General features: G+C 37.2%; 1 protein-coding gene across 11 annotated transcripts in view; it reads left to right on the top strand.

Moving 5' to 3' along the window:
• Positions 1-21,896, top strand: part of ABI2 (abl-interactor 2) — a 65,707-nt gene that overhangs the window by 36,348 nt on the left and 7,463 nt on the right. For 2 of the 11 annotated variants that reach the window (XM_014954313.1, XM_014954317.1), the window contains exons 3-9: positions 2,084-2,260; positions 5,849-5,866; positions 12,983-13,080; positions 13,856-14,002; positions 15,019-15,143; positions 16,113-16,295; positions 18,841-18,999. In XM_014954313.1, coding sequence (XP_014809799.1) covers positions 2,084-2,260; positions 5,849-5,866; positions 12,983-13,080; positions 13,856-14,002; positions 15,019-15,143; positions 16,113-16,295; positions 18,841-18,999 — 907 coding nt within the window. The remainder of the gene's footprint in view (positions 1-2,083; positions 2,261-5,848; positions 5,867-12,982; positions 13,081-13,855; positions 14,003-15,018; positions 15,144-16,112; positions 16,296-18,840; positions 19,000-21,896) is intronic. The other 9 variants (XM_014954316.1, XM_014954318.1, XM_014954319.1 and 6 more) reach the window with 6 other exon arrangements.

A 21,896-nucleotide genomic window follows, 5' to 3' on the forward strand; every position in this document is an offset into this window, starting at 1 on the left:
GTATGACTGCTACTTTTTCCAGAACTTCTCCTTCCACTCTGCTGCAGAAGCAAGGGTCTGACACAGAGAAGGGATGTGATGGGAAGGGAAGGGAGAAACCTGTGATGGAAGATAAGATGTTGAATCTTACCGTGATGCAGAACAGAACACTTCTGATACTCTGGCCTGGAACATGTTTATGTGCTCTGTTTGCACTGGTGCTTGTACAGTCAATAGTATCATAAGAGCTGTGAAGATCTGATCTGCGCTATTGTACTAGGGGATGATGTATAGACCTGCCCATCACAGGGAGCTTCAGGAACAACTTCAGCAAAATTGTTTGTAGAGTGATTTAGTTGTTAAGTAGTCATAGAAATATACGTGTTTCCGTTAAGCTTGTATGAACTGTGAATTTCTACTGAGTTTATATATTGGCCAAATCTGGGTGGGTTTGTGTGAGTGATGAAGGATGTGTCCCAGATAGTTTAACTACCCATACTAAATTTCCAATCATTGCTCAACAAACTCAAGCTTTCCAAAGAGAGGGTTGCCAACATATTTTGACCTTGAATAATCTATTATTCTGTAGATCTGTTTTAAGAAATAGCTGTACAGCTTTAGTAGAACCCTTACAGTTCTAGAGATGTACATGAAAAACCTGTATTTGGTGCTTAATTTTAGAAAAGTTGCAGGATCTTGAAAATATGTTGCTGAGTAATAATAGGTAATTTTTATAGGTTGTAATTTAAACTTCTGTATAATGCCCCTGGTATTTGTGGAAATTCTTCTCTGGAAAGAATGAAGAAGCAACTTCTTGGAAGTCATGTTTCTTTAAAAATTTTTGTAGCTTTTAAGGTTGTGATGATTGCACATGGTAATACAGGGTCCATTTTGCTTGTTTTGCTATCAGTAGCACAAACAAAATGGTAAAATAGTGTAACCAACCACCCTGTCCCAATCCCTGGCCACAGAAAAATAAAATTTAAAAATGCCTGTTACGAAAATGAGTTCTAATTTGTACTCATTCCTTAGTTACCACAGTGCCTGTCTCCTAACTGTGAAAAGGCTTTCTGGTACCATTCATAGTGACTAAAGCGGTAGCAAGAAATCCTCTGAATGTTTAGAAATCCTAAGGTGGTGTGACTCTGCTTGTTTTCTTACTTTTTTTTACCCTATAGCTAAAAAACTTGTTCACAAGTCTGGCAATTTTCCTATAAGGAAAGCAGTTTTGTAAAGAAGGAATTCTTTTTGTTTTAAGTAATGCAAGCAACTCTGTGCACCGTGATTTAAGAGATTTTATTTTCCTGGAAGAGACAGATAGACTTTTTGGTAACTTTTCTGTAGTCTTGTTACCAAACAAGATTCAAGTACATGTTTGTAGGCAATAAATTTTAAGCAGGACTTTGTCCTACCCTGGAGATTCTCCTGTGGTCCTTGTAATAGATGGAGGCAGGGATTTTCAGTGATGGCTTTAGACATTCCAAGTGAAGGCACGGGGCGTAGCCACTGGCTTCATTGTGGGTAAATTAGTACTGACCACCTTCTAAAATCCAATCATGATTTTGTGATGAGTGATTTGTAATGACCTTGTTGATTTGTCTGAGTGAAATTTTATTCTATCATGTAAGTACCAGTCCTAGTTTAGCAAACTGTTTTACAGTGTGAGAAAACCTGCTTATGGTTTGTTTTTCAAGTCATAAAAGTTAAGGTTTGGGAAGGTATCCTTACACTTCATCTAATTGGAGACTATTTCAAAGATAAGCTTAGAGAGGAAAAATTAAAAAGGGTAATAAAAAGAATGGTATAAAACGGTGTCAGTAAATTAATGGGAACTACTATGAATGGAAAGGAGACGGAATTTTGCTTGACTGTCAAGAGTGAGAGTACCAGTAAACCCAAAGAACCCATGGCTATTAGTGAAGGGTTAGAGGTGGCAAGTTCAACAGTAAAGTGAGCAAAGATGATGTAACCAAGTGTATGTAGTGATATGTTTAGCACAGTATACAGAGATCTTAGAAACGTTGGGACTGATTCAATTTTTTTTTATACTGACTCTGTATTCAAATGCATACCATTGTTAGTAAATACACTGCGTCTTTTGTAGACGGTGGACATTCACAAAGAGAAAGTTGCTAGAAGAGAAATTGGTATCTTGACTACAAACAAAAACACCTCAAGAACTCACAAAATCATTGCACCAGCTAACTTGGAGCGACCTGTTCGCTACATCAGGAAACCTATTGATTATACAATTCTAGATGATATTGGACATGGAGTGAAGGTAGGTGATATTGTTAAAACAGCCAAACTGCAAATACATTGTCTTTGTATATTTTCAAAATGATCTGATGCTTTTCATGGTAATATACCAGTTTCTCCTTGCCTGGCCAGTGTGTCTATAAACATAAGAGGAGTCCTGTCCAATTTGCAGTTGCCCCTTTCTGTCCCCTTGCCCAGTGTGTCTAAACCTTGCAACCCCACTAAATCTTAGTTCTGAGCGTATTCAGGACTATGAGTCACCTTTTAAAATGCTTCTGAATACCTACTTGTGTGATGCTGCTTGTTACTGTTTGAATCAGTTGCCAGGGATATACCTGGGGACTGAAAGGCTAATGACTGTCACTTTTCTGCCTGAATTAGAACCACAAAGTATGATCCAGCTGTAATTGCCACTGGTTTACTTTGAAGCTCGCCCAAAGAAAGGGTTTGCCTAAGAAGTATTATGTGCTTCCTTTTCTTCTTTCTGTCAGAGTCAGTTATATCCATATCCTGTGATGTGCTTTGTTAAAGTGAGCTCTCTACAACTTTTGTGCCATATGGGGGTTCAGAATGGGAATATTGCTGCCAAGTTCGAAGCCAGATGGTTCTCCCTTTTAAGACTAGGAAAAAAGGAGGAATTTCAGGGCAAAGATCAGACTGAGACACAACTGGTGGCTGTTGTATGCAAGTGTTAGATCAGTGTACACAACAGCAGTAATATCATGTGTGAGATGAGGTATGTGCTTTTTGAAGGCACAACCTGAATGTAAACACAGTCTTAGCAGGTGTGAGCTCATTGTTAACTTGTGCTGCCAGGAAAACAAATACGGAAATGAGAACACTGACAGTGTTAAAGTTCCAGGAGAAAAAAGGTAAATAACACAACACAGTGTCAATTTTATGTGACAAACTAACAAATCTGTAAACTTGCTAAGTAGCAGTAAGGTGAGATGCTTCTTCCAGTCAAAGTACACCAGAGTTTCTTTTGCTTGACACCAAACTGGATTAGATTATCTATGTTGTTCAATTTGAACTGTCTTTTTGGATAGTCATTTAAATGGCAATAGGTTGTTTAAACAACCTCTTAAAGTTAAAAATCTGAACAGTGCTATTTAAATATCTTTCCCAAGCAATTTTGCTCAAGGTCTTCTCAACATCCTTTGTTTGCAGAAAATCTTTTTTCCCCATTTCTTACCAAAATAGTCAATCTCAGTTTGTAACCCTAAACAGATTTTACAAAGACAAGTGACTCTCTAAGTTTGATTTGGAAAACCAAACCAAACAAAAAAACCCCCCAGCATTAATAGCTACAGTTTTGACCAGGAAATTATTATCAGTCTTGTGTTAAAATCTACAGCCAGTTCTTACAAATTTTGAATTTATGCAGGTCAGCAGAACTCCTTCTGGATATGGATGGAGCATATTAACCTGTAGGATTAGTTGCTAATATTTTAATGATCAGTTTTGTTTTAATGAGATTATTTTAGAACTCATTAAAGAATAGTTTTTAATTGCTCTGCAGCACAATCTTATTTAGCACTGTCTCTAAACCATTATAATTGGTGTCCCACTTACCTCAATGTAGCAGAATCATACTCACTGTGATGCAATGAATTACGTTCTTCTGAAAGAACATAGTTCATCAAGTGGATGATGACTCAAATGTGTATTTTCATCCATTTGTTACGCTTGTGATATGCTTGAAACATATTACAAATGTTATTTACAATGTCCTATATTTATCTAGAAAATGAAAAAGTATTATGTACTTGTGAAACAATAAGCAGAGAACTTGACATCACACAGATTAGTTGACTAGATCTCTGGCTGAAGAACAAAGAGAAAAAAAGAAAAAGGGTAGGAGCTTTAAATTTGCCTGTTCATAGCTCTTTATTGTTTGAGCTGTGGTGTTTTTCCCTTCCAATGAGTTCAGAAGTTATTGGATCAATAGTATTAAAGTTCCAGTTAGCATCAGGGTGCCTCAGTCTGCATTCTTTGTCCTCTTTCTGCTTTTTCTGCTATAGGGCTTCCCCTCTAGTACTTGGACTAGAATTATGCATTGTCACGACAATCAAAGAGCTAATGCAGCAAGCATTCATTGCAGCCCCTGAGGGAGATGGCAGACTGGACAGAGAATAGTACAGGAGAAAAAGGGAGCATCCTTGGCCAAGAAATCCAGTATGCCATGTTGAGGGAAGTAGTATAGGCACTTGAGCATGTATTCCTTCCATTCAAAATTTCAAAGTATCAGTGGATACCATCTTCAGGAAAAGGTGCTCTACAACTTGGTTTCTTAATAGATGAGAGAGAACTTAAGTGCTGCTGTATCATTCCAGCAGTCCCTCCTCATCTTCCCTTTCTGAAGCTACAATGCTGCAAAAATATGAAGAAGCTTTTGTTTGGAAGAGACTTACTTTCAATTTTTTCAAATGTTTCCTGAGATACAAAGTCTTCCAATCTGTTCTGCCCTTTGATCCATTCAAAGTGGTGTGTTTTAAGGCACTATCATTGTGCCTTAAAGGCAGTGCTGCGGAGGAAATGGGCTCAGCTCATGGGCCAGCTTATGTAACTGGCTACTCTGTTTGGCCAGTACAGGGGGATTTGGTTTTCTAGTGTAGCTGTGTGAAGCAGAGACTGTTTCGGTAAAACTTTAAACTCAAAGACAGGAGGTTTTCTAGTAGATCAGATAATTTTTCTTTTTTAATACATTAAGGTCTATTTATGATCTAAATGGATGAAAGGGAGTAGTCACTCTGGATGCTCCATTGTTGAGATTCTGCATATTTAATGTTTGATGTTACAAAATGTGTAAGAAATGCAAGAATAGGTTTAGATCTGAAAACAAATCACATGATATTGAAACGGAAGGACTAGAATTTTTGAAAAAAAAGTCAATGGGAAAGAAGATAAGGGGGAAAGATCTTGGACTTCATGTCAGAAAGCTAGCACTTAGGCTTTAAAATAAGATTTCACTGCTGGTTAATGTCTACAAAAATACTGGTATGTGGTGCAGTATCCATATAGAGTGCTGTACTTCTTACAAGGTGTAATGATTTGCTCTTGATCTTTATTCAAGAGATATCTCATGGCTTCAGGTTAAGAGTTAACTAACAGCATTGTCTAGGAAAGAACATATATTAGCTTAATATTCTAGAGGCTTCTGTTTCAGCTAGTTGTAAATATGCTAATGCATGTAACAATTTAAATGAGCTCAGGGTTTTGATAAGGCTATTCTTTGACAGCTCAAATAAATTAATCTCTGAGGTTAATCCATCTAGATCTCATGATCCATTCTGAAAGCAGCTCACTTTTTGTTAGCACTGTAAGAACTGGAGTAAACAGTGTACAAGCATTTGAGCATTAATTTTAAGTTGTTAATATAAAGGCTTTGTGGTCAATGTATATTAAAATTTTCAGCTTGAAAATCTTTTGTTCATGACACATTCTGCTTTAACCACTCTTTCTATGATCTACTGATACATTATTTTGTTAATGCTGAATGCTTAACTTTTTTCTTTCTTTTTCCTTTCTCTTCATATCCTGAAGTTCCAACTAACCTCTCAATGCTTTTTTTCCTTACCTCTTTTATTTGCTCCATTTATGCATTAAGTGGTTGCTTAGATTTAAGGTAAGAAACCCCAGGGCTGGATATCCATTCTTATTCTTCTGAGACTATTACACATGGGGAGATGATTAACATGAATATTACTGATTGTTTGAAACAACACCCGCTCTCCTCCTGTGTATCCACCCTTCTGTTGAATGATTTCATTGCAGATAAACATTTTGTGATATAAATTGATGTATTTACGTAAGGAAGCCAATACAGTTAATTTTAAAAGCTTTCTGGCACAGTATTGGCTGCCTTCAGCGTATCTACTAGATCATTTTCAAGGGAGGAATATTATGCTAACCTTGTGTAGACAAGAAGATACAGGGAATAGGTAGCAGCTGAATATGAGCCTCCCCCTGTGTAATATTCTTTTTATCCTATATACGGTGTAAGTTATAACTTGATTTGGATTAATGTTTCAATGTGAGATCGCTCAGATAATGAGCTCCAAAAGTGTGTAACTAATTCAAATCTGTGTATTATTTTTTAAAGTTGCAGTATCCTTAATTTTTTTCAGAAACTGCTTGCACTATTTACATACCGAGGCACTCATATAAAAATTTTCACAAGTTTCATGGTTTTGTAAAATATTTAATAACCCTTTAACGACAAGCTAAGCGATTTATTTAGTTGAATATTAAATGAATAGTGCATCAAAGAGCTCAGACTGAAGTAGGTCATATTCTCAAGGCTCTTAAAGAAGTTTAAATGTTAGTAGCCTTAGTGGCTACAGAAATAGCAATAAAAAGCATCACATCAATTAGACAAGCAGTTAAATGAAGTTATGTGATGCTATGCTGGTGTTCATAGCCCATTAATTAATAGATAGGTTATAGCCTTTATTGAGTATTGTGATATCATCATCCACCTGAAGTGCTACTGGCTTAGGAAAAGAGGGAATGAATGTTTTTTAGTAGCAGCAGCCACAGTTCTAAAGAGAAAACTGTATTTTAGGGCATAGGATACTAATGTGTAGTGTGAGCATATTAATTAATGAATTTCCAAGTTGATCTGAAATGTTTTTCATGACTAAGTATTTTCCGTGACTGGAAAAAGTTAAAAGAAAATTCTGCACATTCCTGAAGAGATCGCTTGTAAACCCAGGTATTACTGTAGATATCCCAGCGATGTCCCTGTGGAGTTGGCCAGATGGTACTTTTAGTAAGGTATTTAAGTGTGTGTAGCACATCTGTTCACAATGGAAAATCCACACAAAATGGATACTTACGCTGAGTATGCCTTATTCCTGGCTCGGTTCATATTGGCTGATGTTTTTTTCAGTGATTTTAAAAAAAATATATTTGCAAACTCAGTTTTCTTTGTTGCTCTCTGCAGTTGCAGTTATAAGCAATGACCATCCTAAAAAAAAATTAGAATTGCATAATTATAGATTATGTGTGAACTGTCATATCTGTGCATTATCTGCAGTGGTGATAAGAGTCTTTTCAGCTTTTCAGAGAATTTTTTTTGTATTTATAGGTTTGGAATGAAAATAACTTTTTTGTTGTTATAACACCAGTTTCTTTATTTTTACCTGGTCAGAAGTTAGATTTCAGAAATCACAGTATGTCAATCAGTTTCTCATTGCGAAAACGTGAGGGTTTAAAAAAAAACAAAACGAAAAAAGGCAGAAAACTGTGCAGCACATCTCAGTGGACGTAAGTTATTCTTTAAGTCTCACTGTAGTCGCCGTACATCAACCTGAAAGAAGAAAACTACTGTACATCAGCCTGAAAGAAGCAGCATCTACTAACCCTCATTCCATGTGAATAATAATTTTTGTTCACTTACGAGAGACTGGATATGAAGTGATTAGCTTGCATTTATCTTTCATGGCTGCAAAGAAAACTTAGTCTTAGCTAACAGTCACAATATTAAACTGAGTGACTGTACGAGGGTAAATGTGCTTGTGTCTGGGTAACTTAATTTAAATTTCAAACAGATTTTGAAGAAAATTCCAGTTATAAGTCAGAGGAGTATCTGTACCATCGTCTGTCAGCAAATCAATTGAAAATGGGATTGTGTAAGCCTTTCTGTATTTACCAGACTTGGCTCTTCAATTACTTTACATAGGTGGATGTGGTAAAAATAAGTAAATTCACTTGTTGAAGCTTCTACTTGTGGTCATTTGCCACGACAGCGTTGAAATTTAGACATTTCACTTCCATATCAACTGGCTAATCAACTTACATACACATGGTTTAATTAGACATGCAGAGTAAGTATTTGAGTGGCTGACAGCAGCCTGAAAAAGAATTTACTTTCAGGTAGCAGATGATGGGCCAAAAATCCGTTCATCCTCTCTGTAGTGTTAAGATGAAGCAAAGCATGGGAAGGTAGTTTGCATTCAGCCTTGGGCTGGTTTTGCAGGAGTTGGGTATAAAATTGCTTGAGAAGGTTACGTAGCTGCTTAAAGTTTCTGAATATAATCAATGGAACATCACTGATAGGACACTTTTTCTTAGTAGATTTTGGGCAAGAGTTGATTCTTTTGACATTCTGAAAGTTCTAGAAAATAATGATATGACTATAAAACACCACTTAAAAAATTCTGGGCCGAGACCAAATTTGGCTTTAGAAAGTACTCTTCTGAGGTTTGATTGTGTGGAATATCTGGTATTCAGGATTTTTGGAAAAAAGCCAACCCACTTTTTTGGAGATGTTCTTCAGAAGAGTAAAAATGTGGATTGAAACCTTTGTTGTGGGTAAGTGCCTTACAGTCACCTAGATGCACAGTGCATTGGTGCAAATAGTTTTTGCGTGTCTGATGACCAGCTTTTCTATCTGACCAACTCTGTATTGCTGCACTTCTTGCTCAGGGAATTTTTTTCCTCGTGAAAACACTCCCAGGAATTGAGTCGAATGAACTGCAGGATTTCTCAGTTTTAACCAGTTTATTTCATTACAGATTTCTTATATGGTAGATTGCTAAAGAAGCTCAGTCTGTTAAATGATTATAAAAATGTAACTATGAAGGAAACTCAGTCATATGTAGGACCATAAGAAGGTGATTTAATCACTGAGATCTATGAAAAACTAGTTGTCAAAACCAGAAATTGGACACCTAAGTCTTAATTATTAAAAAAAATTAAACCGATCATTTTCTAAGGGTTGTACTCAGTCCAATATCATGTCTTGAAGTCATCATGTTACCTTTCTAAAACTGATACTGTGGCTCATGTAGAAAATATTGGATGAAATACTGTTGTACCCTTTTTAAACGGAATGGTCCATAGTGGTCCATTTACTTTACAGTTCATTTGTGGCTGTCACTGTGGAGCTGGATCTCGGGGCATCCTCCAGGATATGTTACTTACCAAAGATCTGCTTAAGTTGTTTATGCAGTTTCTTCCTCAGCAAAACGTCAAATCTGAGCTACAGTGCTGACAGAGTTACAGCTTTGGTTGAAAACATTTTATTCTGAAGTACAGTTGCTTGCTAATTCACATGTACTAAAAACTTCCTCAAGGTATCCAATGGGGGGAAAAAAAAAAAGCTTATCTACAATCTCCCTAGAATTATTTGGTGTTCCTCCATGTAATTTCAGGTAGAAATATTTTCTACTTTTTTGCTTCCATGGGAAGATGTAAAAAAAAAATTTTGGAAAAATCCTTGCATGCATTCTGTGTAGACCCTGCACACTACTCGTCTGTTCACAGGCTTGTCTTCTTGTCTTCCTGCTTTTAGAAAAGTCACCCGGGGCTTTTTCTGAGCTTTGTGCCCACATCATTACTGCCTCTCTTAATTTTTTCTTCCTTTTTTTTTTTTCTTTTTTCTTTTTTTTTTTTTTTGCATAGTGGTTAACTGTTTTGGCAGTTGTGAGCAAAGGCAGAGATACTCCTTTGTGTTTCTCTCTTAATTTTTTCTTCCTTTTTTTTTTTTCTTTTTTTTTTTTTTTTTTTTTTAGCATAGTGGTTAACTGTTTTGGCAGTTGTGAGCAAAGGCAGAGATACTCCTTTGTGTTTCTGGTTGCAGGCTCTGTTTTGCCACGCAGTTTCGTAAAAGAATTTGCAAGCTCTTCACTACAAAGCAGCCACATATATGTGGGGTCCTGCAGTTGAACAAACCACCAACAGACAGATGCGTTCCTCTGCTTTCACCCTCTAATTAAACCAGTTGCATCTGGATAGCTGCAGCTGTCTGGAGCTAGGGGAGGTGTTGCCAGAGAAACAGTGCCACTTGTGTAGAATTCCTACTCCAGAAAATGGATTTTTGAAACTTCATAGGAAATGGGAATACGACCTTGAGTTTAGTGGCTGCTTTGGATTTTAGAAGTTTGTATGAGGGATGTGCATGGATGAGGATTTGAGTATAGAAACTGTCTTTGTTAACTGGATGTGCAAAATGGGGGGAGGCATTAATAACTTCTTTTTTCTTTTTTTTTTCTTTCTCCTACTAGAAGTTGTCTTAGAAAGGGGCAGTTGGAAACGTTACAGTGTTTGTATGTCAACTGAAGTTGCAACTTGTATAGTTTTAAATTTTCTTTTTTCCTTTTTTTTTTTAATTTTCCTGAAAGCAGTTTGTAACCTTTTTTAGTGTCTTGCATGGTATTATTTCCGCAGATCTGTCCATTTTGATCAGAACTGTTGGAATAATCTTACATTCTTCATTTCTCCTCTGTGATTATTTGGCCATAAGCCAAAGAGGAAGTTACTCAGATAGGGTTGTTTAACTTACAGTAGCTGGTCTTAAACCCATCGAGCCTGTCAGATTTGAAGACAGCCCTGTAAATTTAATTACTTGCTCTTTCAGCATTTCAATTTTGATGTTGAAAAGTCATTCAAAGAGCCTGAAACTAAACTTACTGTCAGTGCATTTCCCCATCTTTCTGTTTAGTCTTTCATAAGGACAGTTTCTTTGTGACTAAAGTTTCTTGGTTAAAAAAGCATCACTTTTTCCTTGGCCATGTTTTCTAAAGCTTTCTTCCCATCCTATGTCAAGGATATGTTTGTTCATGGGGTTAATGAAAGTAACTAGCAGTCACTGGAGTTCTGCATTAGTCAGGCAAGTATTACTTCCACTTCTTACTGTATCCTGTGTGATGTCACTGCATCCTTCACCTCTGCTGTCCTTTCTGTTCTTGTAGCTCTAGCCCGGTGGAAGCCTAAAATGCCGTTTTTGTTCCTGCAATGATTGTACGCAAATAAGATTCTTTATCATTAAATATATGACATTTTATATTAACTGTAACGTGATAGCTAGTGGTTACATCATCTAGTCAGAAACAATAGTGTAGCCAGTTAAAACACCTAAATTTACTATTCAGGGGTACACAGACTGGTCTATGTTTGTTGTCATCTAAAGACATCAAAAACCCTTGCTCCACTAGGCTTAATGGGCTGTTTGAAAAATAGCAAGTGACAATGCAGCGAGTAGTTAATTACAGTGGGGGTGTTTTGTTTGTTTGAGGGTTTTTTGGACAACTCAAGGTGGGTGAAACAGGCGTCTTTAATGAAAGAGGAAATCCAGGAGGTGCTGCAACTTTAAAAAAAAATTCAGATGTTGTGCTATTTCTTAATGTTCCGTGTATAGAATAAAATATGCTTCATTTTACACTTTCCCTCTTCCCTTCAAGTAGTTATAGTTCAGTGCTTACCTCATCCCTCACTTGAATTAACTTTAGGTTTCTTGTTGCTTAAGAGTTGGCTTAAAGGACTTTATAATGCTGTGCAAAAGAATTTTGTCTTAAATTGACATTAGAAAGTACTCTTGCACAAGTAAATCCAAACATCTGTTTTTGAATCTGACAAAAACCCCTTCCAACGCTTGGTTTTCTTTTTCTCCCAGCAGATTGAAAATGTGATAGCACTGGGATTATTTAGAGCCAGGGAATTGAGTTTCAGTGGATTAGAATACTGAATATATTACTCTTTACACTGTTGTCAATATTTATCAATTCACAAATCTAAACATTGCCAGAGTTCTATGTGAGATGTTATAGTTGAATTTTAAAGGAGTAATTTGCCTTTAATGATGTATGCAAATACTCTTAGTGCCTTGATCACTGTGCCTTTTTTATATGAGAGACAGGGGCAGTAGGCAAGATTTAAGTTTTGGAAATAAGAAACACTCTGAAATAGACCATGACAGGAACAGCAGCAGAAGGGACCTAAGCGTACTTATTTAGGTTTGTTGAATATAGCTGTGTCTAAGCAATAGTTTGACCATTCATAAATCAAAGGTGTTTAACAGGGACTTGTAGGAAGATGGTGTACTGATTTCTGTAAGGGTGCACACATTGAGAGAATTATCTGTGGCTGGCAGTATACAAATAAGCAAAATGCCTACATTGGTAACAATTGTTTATGATTCCTAGATTGATACATCAGTCAGGAATGCAGATGAGTATTTTAAAGAAGTTAGAGTAAATTCTTTTATATAAAGGTTACTTCATTTGTATTTTAACCTGAAAGAGGGAGAGGGGACAACTGCAGTTACATCATACCACATCACTGCTAAATATTTTTCTCCCTGCCCATTTATTTATAAATTCTTAGAGATTAAATTGCTACAGATTTAGTGGGTAGAAAAAGTACATCTTTGTATTTTTCTCCATATAGCTTTCTCTCTATGTTTGCTTGTACATAAATAATATTTACAGTAAATATTATCTTTAAAAAATGTTGATGTACTGTGAAAACATTAAAACATTAATGAAGTATATTTGGAGATTACTTTGGCTTCTCCATATTTGTATGAATTACATTAAATTGTGGCCTATTAGGTAAACCTTAGTATTTTTAAAGAGTATTCAAAAATATTTTTGCAAATTTACCATTCAGTAGTGCAACCTGAAATAACTGCCTTTATCTCAAAAGATGACTGGGAGGTTTAACCAAGTGAGTTCCAGTGTTTGTATTGTGTGTGATTTCATGTTTATGTGATAGCCTAAAGGCAAATTCACTTTTTGCATATACAATTTTTAAAAACCCTATGTAATAAAGAGTCCTTTGAGCACAACTCTTGACTTCTAGCAGAGTGGAAATTGCAAATAAAATGCATGGCCTCTCAATTTTTTTGTTTGTTTAAACCTTCCCCTGTTTAGACTTAATTGCTAAAGGAATCTTGGTATCTCTACCCCTAGAAGCTGAGCTTAGCAAAGGCTGTTTTTCTCCCCGTTCTCTCATGCAGGTCAGCACACAGAATATGAAGATGGGTGGGCTGCCTCGTACAACACCACCCACCCAGAAGCCACCAAGTCCACCGATGTCCGGAAAAGGAACTATTGGGTAAGTGCAGTTACCTAATGTTTAAATGGCTTTGGTGAACAGAAGGGAAAAAAGGGAAGATACTTTCTTTTTCTGTACTGTGGGGGTTTGTTTGTTTGTTTGTTTTGGGTTGGTTTTTTTTGTTTAACCATTCACAAAGGTCAAGAGGTGCTATATCTGCATCGTCTTATACTAATCAAGTCTTATTAATCAGTTAGCACATTTCTGCTGAAAGAGAGTGAGCATCATAAGCCTTTCCCAACAGGAACCTTTTTGTCATTGCAGAACACTTACAACTACAAGCTTTAGAGTAAAAAGTCATTAACTGTGTGGCTTTGACAGGTGGTGCTAAACAACTGGAAAATTAGTATGTGGCACTGTTCATTAAGTATTTGTGCTGTGTGTGATAGAAGTACTTTCCTGTTAAGTCTATGAACTTGACTTTGACTTTAGGGAAATGTGTTATAACTGGGATGAATCCTGTTTGTTGGTATGTGATTATGTATATACATACAGACTGTGGTGCTTTATTTTAAAACAAGATATGGATTATTTTTAAAATGAGTGGGATGTGCAACACAGAGTTTATTAATAGGAAGATTGAAGCACATGAAGAGCATCCTCAATTGTTTTTTCTCATTCTACGAAGTAGATACTGCAAACTTACAGGAAAAACATATATATTTTTTAGCTCCCATTACTGGTTAATATGTATCTATCTTTTAAAGAATGAAAAATCTTTGGTTTTGTCTGTATTATCTTAATTTGCTTCTGAAATACGCTTGTCCTTGTGTAGGCGTCACTCTCCCTACCGTACCTTGGAGCCAGTACGTCCTCCAGTGGTACCAAATGACTACGTGCCTAGCCCCACGCGCAATATGGCTCCCTCACAGCAGAGCCCCGTTAGAACAGCTTCTGTCAATCAGAGGAATCGCACATACAGGTATTCAGTGTGGTCCTGTACAAAGCGTGCTTAGTATTGCATAAGCATATGAACAAAAATATGATCATTATCAAATCCATCTGCACCTCTACAGTGAAGCTTGCAAATTCACATGGACTGGGAATGTCACTTGGCATGATGAGAATGCACTTTAGTAAAACCGGAATAGTGAATCATGTTAAGATTATTCACTTAATCCTCTAGTCACTTTTATTGCTATGACTTAGTTACAGTACTTAATTAATTACTAAAATTGTGAAGTCTTTCACTTAGGTAGATCATGATAGTATTTTACGAAATGCTTACAAAACTGGGAAGACTTTGTACACAACTTGACTTCTACATGTTGAAGGACTGCATAATATGCTTATAGTTCACATTTTTGTTTGAACAGTCTCTGATGTTTATAGATTGGGTAGCTGAAAAAGAGCATTGTATTTTGAAGATACTGGTAACTTCAAACACAGAATCAAACGTTCTGCAAAAGGCTAGCTTTGCCTCTAGGATAATAAGAGTTTCATGATGTAACAGTTCTAAATAGTTCCCTTAAAATCTTTAATTTTTAAACATCCTAAGTACTTGAGGATAGCTAAACAGATGGACGTAAAACGTAAGAAAAACTAACTTCTCCTTTACTATCTTACAATTTCGGTAGTCTCATATGAAAGCATATGAATCAGAATCTATAGAGTCTACGTGTTTTATAAGGTATAGGAAAAAGATCTATATTTGCTCAGTAGGTGTTTAACAATATTGGAATTACATGCTTTGGAACAAGTTCCAGAAGTGTTTCATTTTTGGGCAATTTCACTAAGACTAACTGAAAAACCTGTTGTGTTGTAGTCAAAGTGAGGAGTCTTAGGAAAACTAAGCTTTATATAGATTTCTATTATCCTTGTTTCTTTTCTCTTGTTCCCTGTTACTTCTCTGAATTAGAAAGGTGCTATATGAGGGGTCTTATGTTTCAACATGCACAGTAGCATATTCATACACTGGGTTATTTTGGTTTCTTACAGCAGCAGTGGGAGTAGTGGAGGAAGCCACCCAAGCAGTCGGAGCAGCAGTCGAGAGAACAGTGGAAGTGGAAGTGTGGGTGTTCCTATTGCTGTTCCCACACCATCTCCTCCCAGTGTCTATCCAGGTAAATAGAAACTTGCTGTTCCTCTTTCTGACTCAGCATTAACCTTTAGTATTTGCAAGTCTCCTAAACACAGCACTGAGTAAACCCCAACAGAAGGCTAAAAGTTCATTATCCAAAAACGTGTGTGCCTTGAAAATGGCTTGCTATTGATAGTATGAGTTTGAATCAAGTGATGTCTTTTCTGGGAGCACTTGATGTGCTCTAGTGCTTCTTTTATATATGAACTTGTTCATCAGATTTTTTTGCGTGGCTTCCTGCAGGTGACTAGGTAGGAAAAATCACCTTTTTCGGTGGGCTGGGGGCTTTTTGTCCTTTTAAGCAAATAAGGGACATTTTTTCATTGGCTGTTCATGCAGTTGTATAGAAGCGTGCTTTTAGAAAACTAGGTGAAATGAGAGGCAGGCACAGAACAAATCCTTAGTACATTAGTGCAAGCCTGAGTTGTCACAAAAAGACAGCTTGTTCTATGTAATCACCCCAGTCTATCCAGAAATAGGAAGTGATATTGGTACTCCTTTTTCCTTTGCCACAACCCTTTCAGTGAAGAAGAGTGTGTAGTTAGCTTGCAGTGTGATCTGACATACGTGATGCTTCTGAGCCAAAGAATGGAAATTTTTGGCTTTCCTCTTCTGTATATTTTCTAATTCGTACAAAAGCTAAAGGCGGTTGTGGTCTAGATGAAAGTAATGAATGAAGTGTAAAGACATCTTTCAGATGTAATGGCTTTCAGTGAAAAGTTCTCGGTTGTTTGCTTCAGACCTGGAAAGAAGTGGATTCACTTTACCCTCATTTACCGTCTACATAGGAATGAGCCTTTCTTTACCAGCTCCATTTTTCTCTCATCTCCTCATGCATTCTAAAATACTATGCATCTAATAAACAGCTAACACTGAATAGTCGAAGGCTTTCTCTAATCCTTGCTAACATATCTCCTTATTAACGCCACCTCTTCCTCCTCTCTTCACTTAGCCCCTGCTGGCTCGGCTGGCACTTCTCCCCTTCCTGCTACCTCTGCTCCTGCCCCCACTCCTCCTGCTCCTGCCCCTTCCTCTGCTGCCCCAGATGCTGCTGCTGCTGCTGCAGGAGCTCAGCCCCTTGCTGATGGCTTCACCTCTCCAACTCCCCCTGCTGTTTCTTCCACACCCTCTACAGGTGAGTGTCTGCTCCAGCTGGGGGGCAGATGAACCCAGATGTGATCACGATCCAAGGCTTTTCACACTTACTTCAGAAGCACTGATTTTTAAAATTTTTTATTTTTTAAAATATAACTAGAGAATGCCTGCTAATACCGAATTATAAGGGAATGTTGATAGTAGACAATTCAAGGCGTGCCAGTTTTATAAACAGCAATTATTTAATTTTATACTCTTATTATTTTTACATTTATATAATTATTTATTACGTTTTCATTTTATTGTGGTTTGGATACTGAGAATCTCATAGAATAATCATGTTTGGGGGGAACCACCACTGATAGTTCTGGGTCTGATTTTTCTCTTTCAGTAATGGAATTTAAAAAAAGTGCATCTAGCAAAGTATAGTTTAAATTACGTGTTTCTTCAGTGCTTTCAAAAGACAAGTCTCCTTTCAATGAACTGATAAAAAGGGCAAATTTTGTGTTCAATGTCAGGTAAAATAGAAATTCTTATTATGCAGAACAGTACTAAAGCACTTTGTTTTAATAGGTGTAACTTATGGTATATATTGCAACTTGCTTCTTTAATGCTTATTCAATCACCCTACATTTTTCATTTTCTCATATGCTGAAGTTGCAGCATTTAGTACTTACTAATCGTACCACTGTTCTGTATCAGCTTTTGATGACGTGCATCAATGCAAACACGTGCATGGTAAAGATCTCCTTTAGACAGCCAATTTCATATATAGCTACCTACGTGTTTTGTTTTATAGTGGAGGCTGGTCACAATGGTGTGAATTGGTTTGTGTATTTCTTAGTGTCAGCCTCTCTTAGTAAGAATTTCACCAAGTGCCAGAAGCATTTATTTTAAGGTGCTGTGATTCATATAAAATTGGAAAATATATACCCTAGAATCCATGACTACGACTAGAAGCTTCCAAACCGTGATGAATTTTGGTATCAGAATATGATCCTGATGTCTAAAGTACATTCATGTTTAGAAGATGAGCTGTGTCATATGGTGCCTCAATCAGTTTTCCATTTTTGGTGCACTGTCAGGATCCCAGTTCTTAAGCCATATTGCTTCTGTATTTTTGGCAAGTTAAAATCAAGCAGAGATTAGTATTTTAATGGCTATAAATTTACTTTCACAATTCCCTAAGAGAAATTTCAGGTTACTTAGTATTTTTAAGATCTCTTGTTTCCCTGTGCTATTAGTGATGTTGCGTGCATGGCTCCTCTGAAATAAAGTATTTGAAGAGACTGGATAGTTTACTGTTTATGAGGTTGTAGTTTTTGGTCCTTAAGAATCCCTTATCCCTCTTTCTTCTCTCCTCCCTTCTGTCCAATCACCACCAATTTCTACCAGTACATTAAGTAACAGTGAGACTGACACATTGGAAAGATGCATTAGCAAAAATGTGAAAAAGCCTATGTGCTAGGTGGATTGCTTCTTAACTGTTCTTCTTCCTCATCTGTAAAAAGTGCATTTTTTGAGATGTACGTAGCTATACAAATCAGGAGGAATGTGAATCTCTGGTTCATGCACTTGCCTTAAGAAGCAAGCAACACAGCAAGCAACTAACATTTTATTTACTGACCTAGTGTGAAGTTTTGCACAGCAATCGAAGTGAAGAACAATGCAGGTTTTAAAAAATCTGAACATTCATTTGTTCTGTTTCTCTGTTTACTTCCCTGCCTGGGTGTCTCCTCAATCCCAGTGACCATCCTTTCTCTTGTTTTCTTGCAAGCTCTGAAATTTACCTCCAGCACAAAAGGTGGAGGCAGAATAGTTAGGGAGCGTAATAACCCATATGGGTATAACAAATCCAGTTTACTGTTATCTACAGTATATAAGCCAGAGAACTTTATGTGAGCATAGAAGATAGCTTGATGGTCTTGCTTCATTTCTTGTTTGCTTAGATTCAGGATCAATTACTCTGATACAGGAAGTGATTAAAATGGAGAGCAAGTTTTTAAGGAGTTGATTCCATTGACAGCTGCCTCAAAGAGTGCCTTTGAGTATGATTGCATGAAGTCCGTCCTTCAAGCAGTTTCTAACATTCTCTTCTCCCCATATGATTCTCTGCATATTTCCTGAACAGCACGAAGATAAGTTAGTATAGTGTTTTTTTAATTGTAGGTCATAGCTGGCACACAGTTTGTACATGTATGTTGCTTAATTGCTGGACTGTGAAGTACTCTATTTTTGTGGGTTTATAAATAACTAAACTTACGAGAAGTTATTACAATACATTATCTAAAATGGATAACTGGGAATTATTTTCTTTCATTTTGAAACTTTGTAGCTTAGACACCTTTGTATTTTCATGCTGGCTTTTGTGCTGAGTACAGGCTGTTGGGAGAGTGGTTTTTTGTGTTACTACTGAGACATCCAGTGTCCTGCCAGTCTGGCAGCTGAACCGGCTGACGGCTCCTAGGATGCAGATTGTCTTAAAAATACCAAAAACCCTTCCAAGCCTCTGATTCTTGAAGGCAGACATCAAAAAGGCAGGCATCGTTCTTCTTTCTGCTAATACATTTCTCCTTCTAACCTAGGTCACCCAGTGCAGTTCTACAGCATGAACAGGCCTGCATCTCGACACACACCCCCAACAATAGGGGGATCTTTGCCATATCGGCGTCCTCCTTCGATCACGTCACAGACAAGCCTTCAGAACCAGATGAACGGGGGACCGTTTTATAACCAGAACCCAGGTGAGAAAGGTTTCCTACTCTGTTGAATTCAATGCAGAGGTGAATGGAGTGGCCTTCAGATCTCTGAAATCTCACGTCTGTCTCCATTGCAGATCTTGCAGTTAGTCTCGGGTAACTCCCAGTCTGTTGCTGGTAGCCATGCCAAGCTGCAGTCCCAGTACAGACAGTTCAGCTTCTCTTATGACAGCTTTGTTGCCAAATAAATTACTTTTGATTTCATGGTTCCTATTAGGCAAGCTTTAGTCCTTTACTACACCATGTGTTACGTATCTGCTTTGACGTGGGGTGGGTATTTGATTTTGTACCAGAACACTAATTCTTCATTAATCAGTCTTTATGTTGTATGCTTTTTCCTTCTGATTAATGTACAGTTCACGAAATTGCACTTGTTGTACAAGGGTAAGCGTTAGACACCGTAGAGACATCCGTGGTGTTGGGCGTGCATGCAATGGAGCTGTGTCATCTGCTAAGTCCAGAGGTGATGTTATTCTAATAGGCAACCTGTCTTAAAAAGCAGGATGAGATATTACAAGGAGTGGTGTGTCCTGTGTGTTAGGCAAAACACAGTAGCTTTTCATCTAAGGAGTCCTTTTCCCTGTGCTTCTGATGCGATGTTAAGGTTTTAATACCAGAGCAGGGGAGACTTTCATTTTTGGCAAAGCTGCAGAAAGATGTAGGAAACATACTGAGGGTTCTTCATTAGGAAATGTTCTATTACCAGCAAGACTGAATGTCAATTTCCAAGCACTACAGTGCGTTTGTGTTTTGTTGTTGTTGTGGTAATTTTTGATGATGGTGTTTTTTTTAACTGAGCACTGAACTTGGAATTAGGTCAAATGCTGCAATCTGTATTTAAGGGATTTGATCAGGTTCAAATATGACTGCTTGTGAGCTACCCTGCAAAGAGATGTGTGTGCTTAACTTGAGAAGGAAATGGATGGTCCTGCTGGGGACAGGGGGGTGGCAGAGGATGTATGTCTAAACTGCAGCCCAGTTGCCTGAAATACGTGGTATTTGTTAAGCACATTATGTGCATATTGTAGGCTGAAGGGGAATAGGCAAAAAGGAAAGGGTAATAGCAGTAAAAGAACCTTTTAGGATTACCTTTGGAGTAAAGAGGATTTTCAGTATATCCCGAGAGTTTCTGACAACTGCTGTGCATTTCTACTTTAGCAAAGGGATAATTCTCTGCAAGCTACCATTGCATTGTTAATAGGTAATCACAGAGGATGCCAAACAGACTTTAAATAAGTTACATAACCACAATTCAGTCTGTGTGCCCAAAAGGAAGATAATGACTGTGGTGATTAGTCACTTGAGCTGCAAATCACAAACAAAATACTTCAATTATAATAGCATACTTAATACAACATAAATGAGCAGTTGTAGGAAGATACTTTTTTTTTTATATTTACCTAGCAGAATATAGAATTTATTAACTTTGCAGTTATACTAAACCGAACTTTTTTGGCCTGTACCTTGAAAAAAGAGGACGCTCAAGCACGTTGCTGAAGCATTGATGAAGACCGTAAGAACAGAGGGTCTGCTGTGTCTGTAAGGAGTGGAGTTAGTAGTGACAAGGGGCCACGATTGCTTCTCAGCATTCCTGAAGAGAGGGAGAAAACACAAACTTGAGAGGTGCAAAAGAGACCTTACGACAGGCAGAGGAGTGTGCTAGCTATGGCTTGTTCTTTGCAAGCTGTTTGGCAATAAAGCAGTACTGTTTTTTCCACTTCATTTTTAGTATGTTGGCATAGTCATTATTGTTTATTCACTTCACTGTTCTTTTGAATGCCACTTCTAAGATAATATAACTTTTCCATTTCATGGTGAAACCTTTTTAACAACTGAAAAGAAAATATTAAGAAATGCAGACCCTAAATGATCTCAGTATATCTCTGTTCCAAAGCCACTCTGGCCAGCCATGCCACTAAACAAGTGTTTCAACTTTGCGACCTTAGATACCAGTATCTAAGCAGTGTAGAGCTCAGCACAGGCTAAAAACCCTGTGGGAGAAACTGGGCAAGCATTGAGATGGTGGCCTGCACTAGCCACTGTTTGTACAGGTGAATTCTTACCAGGCTTGAAGGAATCTAGTGGAAGGTGCTCTTGAGCAATTCTGAATTAATTTACAGCAACTGTGTAGATACCAGTGGTCTGTATGGAAGGAAGCTGGGAAAGAACGTTTAAGCTCACGTTAATCTCATCTTTTGAGACAGCAAGGGACAGTAAGGTTCTTCTGATGCACTTTATAAACAAAGTAATAATTCATACAATATTTATTGTATTGGCTCCTAAAGGTCAAAACTAGCTTAGACTCATTACATATCATATAGAGACAATATAATATGATAGTCCTTGCACCGTGCATAGAGTGAGGCACAAACCAAATGGTTAAGGTAAGCAAGGAATGATGTCAGTAACTGTTAGCATCACCATTTTGATTAAACTACACAGCCTGAACTAAACTAAGGGATTTTTTTTGTATTTGCTTGGAGTGTTTGTCTAGAGTGATTTATTTTTCTACTTTGAAAGCTTCATTATTTCTTTCAAAGAAACTTATATCTCACACGAACAAAGTACACCAAAGGGACCTAGGAAACTGACGCTAGTATCATATGATAGATATGAATTGTAAGAATCCATATGATGTTGAATAGAAGAAACATTTTGAAACTGAACATTTTTATAGCATATATTAATAAAAAGGCAGGGACTTCATAATTGCACAAGAATGCTAAGTCCATGCATATTACTGCATTTCAGTAGGACTTAAAATTCAAGTTCCTTTTTCCTGCTTTGAAAAAATGCAACACTAAATCTTTTTCCAGCTACTGTCGTTACACTTGAAGGAATAAATACCCTCAGAGGTCATGTCATTCAAATCAAAGAAGCTG

This window comes from Calidris pugnax, unplaced genomic scaffold, assembly GCF_001431845.1.
Source record: "Calidris pugnax isolate Ruff unplaced genomic scaffold, ASM143184v1 scaffold103, whole genome shotgun sequence".
Classification (NCBI taxonomy): domain Eukaryota; kingdom Metazoa; phylum Chordata; class Aves; order Charadriiformes; family Scolopacidae; genus Calidris; species Calidris pugnax.